The 12,038-nt window shown below is 36.3% G+C and overlaps 1 protein-coding gene across 2 annotated transcripts in view; it reads right to left on the bottom strand.

Moving 5' to 3' along the window:
* Positions 1-4,543: 4,543 nt before the first annotated feature.
* Positions 4,544-12,038, bottom strand: part of LOC112514536 (protein GrpE-like) — an 18,806-nt gene continuing 11,311 nt past the window's right edge. The window contains exons 2-3 of one of the 2 annotated variants that reach the window (XM_025121060.1): positions 5,574-6,080; positions 4,544-4,974 (exon numbers count right to left, since the gene is read on the bottom strand). In XM_025121060.1, the coding sequence (XP_024976828.1) occupies positions 4,747-4,974; positions 5,574-6,080 (735 nt within the window). In that variant the 3' untranslated portion in view covers positions 4,544-4,746. Of the gene's footprint in view, positions 4,975-5,573; positions 6,081-10,184; positions 11,357-12,038 lie in introns of those variants that run through there. The other variant, XM_025121061.1, reaches the window with a different exon arrangement.

The raw sequence follows: 12,038 nt of genomic DNA, 5'->3' as shown, positions 1-12,038 counted from the left end.
TTCCGTCTCCAACTGCAAGAAAGTAAGTTCCAATTATTCATCTTAATATGTCTATTGTGTTCACTGAGTTTTTCAATTTTTCATCTTAAATCTTAATATGTCCACTGTGTTATTCACTGTGTTCACTTATTCACTGGACTGGAATGGAAATATTGAGGAAAGGAAGTTGGAAATTGGGAAGAAAAAATTAAAGTGGGCCCCACCACCTGACCCAACCTGACCCGAAACCCGTAGATTTTGGCAGCAAATGTCGGGGTTCGGGTTTTGTCTTTTCTCACTCGATATCCGATTGGGTTCGTGAGTTTGGGCCCCGATCCGACCTGACCCAGCTAGTCCGTTGCTCATCCCTATGGATGTACGGTGGAGATTGTTGCAACAACAATGGTGGTAGGGGTAAAGATGGTGGTGACTGGTGGACAACGGTGACTTTGGATGATGTGAAGATGGTGGACAATGGTGGTGGTAGCAGTCAACAGTGGTGGAGGTAGTTGTAGTTGATTTTGGTGGAGGTTGTTGCTGCGACAATGTTAGTGAAAGTATAGGCAATAGTGCTAGTGGACGATGATGACTATGGAGGATATGAAGACTATAGACGGTGGTGGTGGTGGTGGTGATGGTGGCGGCCTACAATGATGGAGGAGGTAGTTGTTGGCAATATGGTGAAGGTAGAGGTGGTGATGGGTAGTCGTAGTGGTAGATTGCGATGGTTATGGTGGAGGTGGCAGATGGCGGTAGTGTGGAGGTGGAGGGCAGTAGTTGTGAAGGTGGTGGAGGAGGTTRTAGTATTATGGAGATGGCAAACGGTGGCCGCCGATGGTGGTGGCAGTGATGATGACCATTAAAATAAATATCATGGGGTTATATCAAATGAGGATAGATTTGTAATTTTTTTCTATCTTCCACCTATTTTGATGAAACAAAAAATAGTTTTTTTATCACACTTTGTCCCGATCCTTGTCCTTGTCCTATGTCGCATCAAATACGAAAGAGTGAGTTCTATCATATCCTTAATGACAAGTCCTTCATAACATGATTTGCTGTTTTTTTTTTAATTTTCAACTCTTCTTCTATTATATATAATTAAGCAAAAACCAAAAAAGATATAATTAAATAAAGCATATTTATTTATTTATTGGTTATAAATAAAGAAGAAAAAACACAGATTCATGATTCTTTAAAAGTCACAAATATTTAATACATGAAAAATGTTTAAAACATCTAAATACCATAGCATAAAAATTGGTTGATACATATTCTGTTATTTGTCGTCTACTCCCTCTAACTGGTTACATAATCAGTCCTCATAACCCGTTACATTAGGCCATGCATAGGCTTGATTTGGGTTTTGACAAGTAGTGATGGCCAAACCAGCCCGGTTCGGGACTGTCGGAGGACCGGAACAGGGACCGGCCCAGCCTGGGACCGGTGAGGACCGGTTATGGGACCGCCGGTTAAGCGTTTTGTCGGTTTTGTGAGACCGGGACCGACCGGAACSGGCTATGGACCGGCCCGGCCCGGTCCGAAATATTAAAAAAAAAAAAAGGTGCAGTTTTTTTTAAATAGTTGTTAACTAGCCATTTTTTACCGTGTTTTTTTTTTGTATTTTTTTTGCCTTTAAACACTATAAATATGTAACAAGATTGAGAGGTTTACATATCAAGTTCTCAATTCACAAAAAACGCAAAAACAACGTTCACAATTCTCGGTTTCCCACTATATTTTGTGAATTTGACTCGTATTCATCTCTAATTTCCATTTCACAATTCACATTTCTTTCTCTATGTCTTATAAAATGGTCGGTGAACAACATGATGCATCAAAAGAACAAGTTGCCCAAGTTCTCGCCGAACACGGACGAAAGTCCAAGATTTCGAATCACTACAACTTGGTGGTCCTCACGAACGGAAAAAGAAAGGCGCAATGCAAAATGTGTCAAGCTCTCCTTTCGGACATTTCGACAACCCTCACATTACGAAGTTGATCCAAAAGACACTACAACCACGATACAAGCCGGTAAGTCGTCAAAACCTTGTTTATTTTCTCTGTGGTTTAYAAATTTGTCTGGTTTCCCTTTCAAAAAAAAAATCATCAAACTCTTAGACGTGGTTTAATAAAAATGTGGAAAATGTGTCGAGCTAAAATGCAACAAATGTTTTCTGCTTCACCTAACAATATTTCTTTAACGTGATATATGGAGAGCACCATACGGATTGTTCGTTTCGTATACATGCATAATGGCACATTGGGTTGAGCCTACATCGAGGCATTTATTCAAACGTATAATCGCGTTTGAACCGTTTGGTGCGCCACATTCGGATGCATGTCAATTTTCAATTATTAAAAATGTCTTGCATTTTATAATTTAACTGCTAAAATAATTAGCAATTCATTTGATAACGATAGTAATAACAATCTTTGTGTGGAAAAATTAAAGTGTCATTTGACACCTATTTTAGACGGTAAATTATTTAATGCATGTTGTTGTGCACACAAAATAAATTTAGACGTTCAAGACGGTTTAGATACTTGTAAACCCATAATAGATAAGTTTAGACTTATGTTGCGGCGAATTTTCACAAAGAGTAAAAAAATGAATGCGGAATATAGAAAATATTGCGAGGGCGTTGGTTTCAGAGCTTTGGGACTGAGGTTCGATATGCCCGTTCGTTGGAATTCGACTTATTTTATGATTGAAAATTTGATAAAACAAAAAATTTATATTTTTTCATTTTATGGACACCATTGCCCGCAAAGTTCTATTGGGAATTTTGATTGGGTCGTGATTGAAGGATTGTACGATATTTTAGACGATTTTAAAAATGTGACAACGCTTTTACCCGGTATTTATTATCCAACGAGCTCTTTAGTTTTAAACCAATTATATATTTTGGCAAGTAAGATTATCCAATACGAAAACCATCACGATTGGGGAAGATTGATGTCTTCAATGAAAAAGAAGTTGTTAAARTATTTATGAGCATCTCATTTTCTTTTCTTTGTGTTGTGGCGTTAAACTCGTATTTAAATGTTATCAATGTTCAAGTTTTAATTACACAAATATGTGTGGCTTTTGGTTTAGATACGGCTACRGATAATTATTTTCAATGGAACAAAAACGTTTGTTTAATCGTAATTTTCAAGATTTATTTAATCATTACAAACATTTTACCGAAGGAAACCAACAACAAAGTTTTTCAAGTCGTTGGTTTGTGGGTTCTAGTTCTTCTTCTAGTGGTCAACGACAAAGTCGGGAAAGTTGATGACTAATTTAATGAATGAGGTTTTAAATGAATCAAGTAAAAAATTCAATTTGATAACGATTTGGGTGAACTAAATATGTATGTGCATACTAACTTTATGGCTGCATGCCCCGCAAATGATCTCGAAGAATTTGAAAAAATTGATCTATTAGATTGAAACAAAAACAACCTCAATTCCCGATTTTGACATGYACCAAACGTGATATACTAACATTCCAAGCTAGTACCGTAGCTTCGGAGTCTGCTTTTTCTCTTAGTGGCAGGATCATTTCCATACGTCGGACAAGACTAWGCCCGGAGTCCGTAGAGTGTTGCATCTGTGTGAAGGATTATTTTTGGATAGCGTTGATAGGATTCAACACACGACATCGTTAGAGATGAAGATTGAAGCGGTGGAAGAAATTTTGAAAGAAACTGAAATCGCCATGGGACTAAGCACGCCGTCAACTTCCAATACCGACRGCACTTACTCACAATATGACGATGATRAGGAACTCAAGACACCCGAACTCTTCAAATCAATCCGACATGGAATACCGATGAAGATTGTTGAATAAAAGTATTTTCAAATAATTTTATAATAAATTTTTGTATGACAATGTAACTTTAATTATAATAAAACGTATTTTTAGAGTGTATTTGAGTGACCCGTACGGCAAAGTTAATAATGTATTAATAATATATATCATTAAAAAAAAATCTTGGGACCGAGACCCCATAACCGGTTATGAATTGCCTTGACCGGTCTTCCCCTTTTCGACTGGGACCGAGATGAGTTATGGCCAGTTATGAGATTTGTTAGGACCGGTTGGATAAACCCGACTCAGTCGAGAGGACCAGTTTTTGACCATCACTATTGACAAGGCTAGGCTAATCAGTTGGGATAGTTACCAACAGAATGAAGCGATGGTCAAATTAGGCCCGAGACAAATTGCCCAACAATAAAGAAACAATTACACTTTTTATAGAATTTCAAGGTGCATCCGGAACTGATTAAAAATAAAGCCCGATTTCTTTTAAAAAAAAAACTATTATACAAGATTTTTACAAGTCTTTSATTTTAAGTTTTTCAAGATTTTATCTACTAAAATGTATTATTTAAAATGTATTACAATACTAAATTTTTAATAAATCATAATTATATAWAACATGTATAACATTTTTCCTTCTTAAAATCTCGGCCTAGGACTGTATAACCGGTTGCGGATTGAGCCTGGTTTCAGCTAAGAACGGTTCCATCTCTTAACTAAGACAGAAGAAGATGATGATAATATCCTTGACCATGACTTCAACAACATATAGTAAACATAAAAAAGATATGGTTTCAGATTCTTCTAAGATGGAATTGGTAGCAGTAACCTTGGATCTCTACAAGTTTATCATAAACACAAAAAAGMAACTTACCCATGGATATATGAAGGAACACTGATGGCATTTGCCAGTGAAATAAAAAAAAAAAAAATAGGACCCAAATGGGGAACTTGAACTATCTTTGGCCTAAATCAGCTGTCTGTGGTTGCTCCTCCTGGCCCTGGGGAGTAATTTCATCACTAGACTTGGGGGCTCGACCGGGAGCAGGACCAGGACCAGCAGAAACTTTAACCATTGCTGGCCGAAGCAGACGTTCACCAAGAACAAACCCTCGTCGGAACTCCTCTATAACAGTCCCTTCATTGAACTCCTTCGACTCCTCTCGTGCAATTGCTTCGTGAACCTACATCAAATATTCCTCAACTCTAAGCCTCCAATTTTGGGACTATAAAAACCATTTCACTTGTAAAAATCCTCGAAAAATATATTATATTGAGCCAATAAGATTCGTCTAATTGTTTTTACCAAAGAACATTTCAGAATGTCACAAAAATTTACTTAATACCTATTATACTTCTTTCAACAGGGCACATTTTCTTCATAAAACTGAATCTTCTAAACCATATGAATGCAGAACACATGCAAGTTTTGACTTTTGAGCAGTTTAGAGTCTGCTTTAGCTCATTTATATTTTTCCTTGGTAAATTAGTTTTTTAAGTCGAGAGATGTACAGAAAAGCCCAACCCAAGCCCAGCCTTAAATCCCGATCAGGCCAAAAAATTCAAGGCCCAGTTAAAGCCCTGCCTGAAAAACCCAGAAAGATTGGCCTGAAAAAGCTCAATCAGGCCTGCCCAGCCTGGCTCAGGCCTGCCCAGCCTGGCTCAGGCTTTTCTTTGGCTTGGAGGGCCCAGGCCCTAAAATAACCCAGGCCTTGGGAATCTCTTTAGAACAGGTGCAGTGCAAGAACCAAAAAAGAAGCCGATTTAAAAGGCAAGAACTCACCGAAGGATCAAATGCTTTTCCAACTGTTGGTACAGCAGCCACATGTAAACTCCTCATAATTTCCACAAATTGTTTGTATATTCCTTGATAACTTGCATCAATCTTCTTCTCCTGCTCTGTTTCTAGCTTCAGTTGTTGCTTTGCTCTCTCAAAGTTATCAACCATGGGCAGAAGAGACTCAATCACTTCACCCTGTGCATTACTCCTAACCGTAAGCCTCTCCTTCTCTGACCTTTTCCTAAAATTATCAAAATCTGCTTGCAACCGGATATATYTTTCCTTCCCAGAACTTGTCTCGGCTGACAAAGCTTCGACCCGCTCCAATAATTTATTTTTCTGAACTTCTACATGACATAATGTAGCCTCGATGTCAGATGTAGTTGTGTCATCATTAGTGAGGATAGCTTCTCTATAAAGTTGAAGCAASGACTTCACGGTCAATGCAATCTCCTGGTCTGCATCGCTTTCAGATTCAACATCATCTGACTCAGCCTCCTCTTCACTTGTCTACCCAGAAAAAGGATAAAATAAATGACATATAAGAGAGAGCATCTGGTAATGGAATGCAATTATTTTTTTGAACTTGTCAAGAAGAATGGATGATTGGAGTTTTGGATTTAATTGGACAAAACAATTAAATGATAAGAAAATCACCAGCAATGACTTCTCTCCCAACAATACTTATTGCAATCCTAGAATATTATCAATCAAATGAAGCATAATGCTTAATTATCCCTCATTCCTACTGACATAAAACTTAACAATGTTTCCTCCAATTTAGATGCTCCACCAAATTTGTAGGACCTAATAGAGATAGAGAGATGATGGTTTTAGATCAATCATGAAATCCTTGTCCACTTTGAACCTGAAATGTTATGGGTTGACCTCACAAGTCAATTTGTAGCTTCTGTTTTCAGGGAGTAAAACTATCTGGTGAAACAAATTGCCATTCGGAAGGATATTGATGAATCAAGTATCCTTTGGCCATAGGCCTTAACTTTACAGAGATTCATGCTTTGTAAACAACAGTTTGTTCTTTTGCTAGGATGGCGTCAAAATGTGTCGAGTGTCAACTATAACAAAAACACTTGAAACAAACATAGGTTTTCCACAGATGCATCAAGTTATTTCAGAAAACCATAAGRATATATATTCCAGTGATGGGCCTAATAGGCCAAGACTAAAATGTAAAAATAAATTGCCATCAAGATTATTCTAAGCCGAAAACGACTCCAACATGCATAAACCAACTGTAACCCTATTTCCTAACCCTCCTCAAGTTGAAGCATATATATGAGCTATTTCCAACTTGCCAAAAAACCCAAAATCTAAATGTCAAGAAAAAATAAAATTAGTATGACATGTATTTGATCTTCAAAACTCAAACCATCTCGCAGCACAAAGAAAACCACATGACTGAACAACTGTTGACTCGCTTTGCATTACATGACTGAACAACTGTTGACTCGCTTTGCATTAGTGATAACAATGAAACAAATAAGAAACAAAATCTGATAGAGAAGAACAAAGTGAAGAAAATATCTAAAGCCAAAACCAAACATCAAAAAGTATCCAAGAATTCATCTAAGAAAAAGCACCAAAGCATCACACAGGAATGAATAGACCAAACCAAGTATCCACATGATAGATTAGTAATGTATCGAGCATATCTAAACAAATCCATGGAATTCAACCATGTGCCCAGGCCCCAGCAACCAAATAGAGTAGCAAGAAAAGCATGCCAAACCAATTAAAAGAAGGGCCATTTTCGGTATATCCCCATCTGTGTACAAGGGGCAYGTGGAATCCCGTGTGAATCAGCAAGGACCACCTTGCAAGGCTAAGTACTCCTGGGGGACCGATACAATCTAGCAACACTACAATTTATTTCCAACCACCAACCAATTCAAGACAAATACAAATACCTCAAGCCTGCAAAAGAATTCCCAATACCAAGCTAAAACAAAGGAGTGCACTTTACAAGTATTCCTTGTTACTTTGAACTCTAGAGATGATATGATGGTATTGGTATAAAAATAGATGTATAACGTTATACCCCGGGTATTATAGTCAATAAGTGAATTGTAGTATAGGGTACAAGTGTTTACTGTTGGGCTACAGTGACCGAAAACGTTTGTTTAATCGTAATTTTCAAGATTTATTTGATCATTACATACATTTTTACGGAGGAAACCAACAACAAAGCTTTTCAAGTCGTGGGTTTGTGGGTTCTAGTTCTTCTTCTARTGGTCATCAACAAAGTCGAGAARGTTGATGACTAATTTAATGAACGATGTTTTAAATGAATCAAGTAAAAAAATTCGATTTGAGAACGATTTGTATGTGCATACTAGCTTTATGGCTGCATGCCCTGTCGAAGAATTTGAAAAAATTGCCTGACATGAACCCAAATACTCACACTCATTCTACAAATGTGCCTCCTTAAAGCATCTTCAACAGATTCTTCAAAATTTCTCCCTCATAAACATTTCAGATCAGAGTTTCCTATTCGTGAGAATATAATAAATAATTATCTCTCTGATGRTAATTATTTTTGGGATTTCTCCAAATTCGGAGAATTTCACACTCTCTCGTGCTTCCACCATTTTGAAGAAAGTTWTTGTAAAAATCTGTTGTAGTAAAAATTTGCCCAAAATCTCAATTTTCTCCATTTTGGAGATGCTCTTACATACTAAAATAAGGGTCCATTTACTAAACATTTACCAATTTCACTTACCTTGCCGATTGAACATGGCAATGACTGAACCTCTTCTTCGGTAAGAGGCATAGTAMGGATCGAGAGTATTACCCAATGAGGGAAAAAACTCTTTACCCGGTAAGCACTTACTAGGTCAAGATTCTTACCAACAATCCATCAAAATGCTACAATGATGTCCACATCGTTACCTACTTAACTAAAGTCATGGGAACTCTTAGTCTAAAGAAGCACAACCATACCAACCACTCGGGATTGAGATAGCCAAATGATCAYGTAAACTCAATAGGAATTCTTCACTGATGTCATTTTCTCTCAAAGCCTTATTCAGTGATGAATACAAAAAAGTACTCAAATAACTGAAAAGCATGATACAAGTTACTTAASGTCGTTTATCAAACGCTTATCTGAGRTAAGCGCTTACCAAGTCATATTACCTTAYAAATGAATATGGTAAGGACCAAGAGTCTTACCCGGTAAGCAAGGGCGATGATTCTTACCACGGTTAGTGCTTATCTGAATAATTGTTGCATACAATGCCATTTTTGTTGACTAAAATCTTACCCGATAAGTAAATGATAGTGTTCAATTTTACCGGTAAGCGTTTGGTAAATAAACCCTAGTTTCTTATTTTACAGCAGCATAACGACATCTTAAACACCAAATCATGGGACACCCACGTTCCCTTTAGGTACAAATGGCATCTTTAAGGACCTACTATCGTTCACATAAATCCCAACATGATTCAAAAGACCAACCTTCAGGATCATCACATATATAAAAGGAACATGCCAAAGATACATACACGCATACATACATATACATATATAAAGGTGAATTATTATGCAACCCTTTTACATTTGTACAACCAATACAACTCAATMTCAACCGTCCATTTAATTTGATGATATGTGATTTCATAAAAGTTTGATTGTTTCCTAACATAAAGTATTGATCATAATTAATGAACTCTAGTCATCTTCYATATATATTCAAATCATAACAAATGAACTCTCATCATTTCTATAAATATCTCAATTGATTGGGTTGCATTGTTTGTACAAATAGACATGGTTGCATTTGAAAAATACCCTACATATATATATATATATATATATACACACATATATATATATATATACATATACATATATATATATGATTCAAAAGACCAACCTTCATGGTCATCACATATATAAAAGGAACATGCCAAAGATACATACATATATATACACATACATATATATATATATATAATATATATATGATTCAAAAGACCAACCTTCAAGATCATCACTTATATAAAAGGTAAGATTACAAACTTGTGAGGACCGATATAAAAATATGTTTTTACATTATCTTTTTGATCAAAAACTATGATTTAACATATTGTTTCACATATGTTTGTGTTCACCTTAAGAAAAAAAAAAATTGCATGTGTTTTGATTCGCTTAGTGAAACGAAAACACATAAAAAATATTCATATGGTGAAACAAATACATGTGGAACTACCACATCATGAAACAAAYATATGTGAAATAATATCTTAAAAATCCTAGCATTTGATGAAATAAAAGCATGTAAAAATTTATTTTTAAATCGGTTATCACAGGATTTGTAACCTTTTTGTGGTTCTTATTTGATTTAACCTCTATATAATAAATATATATGTATATGTATATATAGATACAAAATACATACGCCCTCTAACGTTGTTTGAAATAAATTATGTAAGGATAAATCATACCTCAAAGGGAGCCGACCCAAATACCYGAATAGGCACCTTCAACCAGAAAGCTTTCCAGAAAGCAAAGCAATCAAACTCGAGTACTAATTGTTTGCAGGTGTGTTTGATATACATGACAAGATCAAACAAAAAATTGTTGTCCCTACGTTCGATGTGACRTTAGACTTGGACAAGATAGGGTCTAAGGGGGACAACATGCAATTTTTTTGTCCCACCAAAATAGGTGGAACAATAATCATGAAAATGAGCAAAGATCGACAAATTACTAAACTACTATGTCCAAATTTATACCRTATGTAATTCTTTCACCCACCTACCTCATTGTCGTCCATCTAGTCTTGTCTGCCTACCAAACACACATGATTTCCGTACAAGTTTTTGAAGGAAACCAAATGGAACATGTCATAAGTGTCGATAGAAAAACATTTTCTTTCTTTAATATGTACAAAATGCTGATGTTATTTTGTACCATTACTTTAGAGTTTAATGAATAAATAATAGCAGGCCARGAACTTGTGCAGAAAGAGGGTAATATATAACTTACAAGGGAATTAGGTTCAAATAATAAAAATGGGATTAAAATGCAGAGTTTTTTTTGCTAACCCCAAGTATCCGGGCCAGCTTACATGCACCTCGACTATTCCATGGGGSCCTGAGGATAACAATCGGGATAATCATCAGTAGCCCTAAGGAGACTCGAACGGCAACCGAGGAGGTAGTCCACACAAGTAATGACTAAAATCGAACCCAACAGCGAGTGCAGAGCGCCATACAATCACCCTTACAATCTACAATATAACCCAATACTTTTGGATTACGGAGGAGGAGATTCCGTAGTGATTTTCCTTTTATWTTCCATTGATTTTCCAGGATTTGGATGTTTATCTTCAACTCATTCTCGAGGCTACAACCAACAACCTCCGGAAATTTCTTGAGCATCTTGGAAATATCATCATCTGAAAGGCCTAAACTCCTCAAATAAACCAATATAGCATCAATTTCTTCAAATTTTGGCACAACTGGTTCACGTTCTTCTCCCCAATAAGGGGAACGAACAAAGCCAAATGCTTTTCCTAATATTTTATCCTCCTCCTCTACAGTAAATTCAAATCCTAAAAGCGCTTGTCTACAAGCTTCCCATGTCTTCTTATCTTCCTCGCTCAAAACTATCTCTGGAGTTTTTCCAGTCAAATGTGTTCTACATCTTCTAGACGCTAAACTTTTAGCGAGAAAAAGTCGTTTGTTCTCACTAGGTAGATAACCATATGACAACTGTCTTTTGGATGATATTGGATTTGATGGGCATGATTCAAGATCAGGCTGAAAAAAGTAGGAACCAAATTAGACTTGTACTCAAGCATTCAATCATTCATATCCAATAAAAGAGAATGGGAAATGAACACTAGATGCAAGAACAACACTTCTGATGTCAATAATTTCATATTAATACCATCAAATTTTAGTCTATGTAGAATTACTAAACATATACACTTTGCACAAGCTGCGGGTCTTCTCGCTCTACTCTTTGGGGAGTAGAGGTAAGGTCTGCTACATCCCACTACCCCCCCTGGCACCGGGCTGGGGACCCTACCTCTGGTCTGGTGAGACATTCGGGGTTCATTTGGTTTGGTTTACTGTTTACTGTTTACCCTTACAAAGTTAATGAATATTTCCCTTTAACAAACCTAATTGTCTGATCAGTCTTTTAGATGTAAAGAGAATTAAGAACGGAAAATTTAAGGCAATTTCATTAGTGCGTTAACATGTAGAAGCAACATCAAATCTGCTGGTCACTMTGTGAAAGGAGACAATCTGAGGGTATCTTACATGGCAAAAGAAAGAACAAATACGGCCATATCGACAGGACTCTTAATGTGATAATCGGGTTTTGAGGTTATGCACTTGAGGTAATCCTTACATGATTATTATTTGATTATGTGAAAATGTGCATATTTATATATGAGAAAATATGTATGCATGAGAGTGATAATATGCATATGTG

The sequence above is a fragment of the Cynara cardunculus genome (assembly GCF_001531365.2).
Source record: "Cynara cardunculus var. scolymus isolate 2C chromosome LG 6, CcrdV1, whole genome shotgun sequence".
Taxonomy (NCBI): Eukaryota; Viridiplantae; Streptophyta; class Magnoliopsida; order Asterales; family Asteraceae; genus Cynara; species Cynara cardunculus.
The sequence above is the reverse complement of the archived record's forward strand: the minus strand, read 5'-3'. Positions and strand labels throughout refer to the sequence as shown.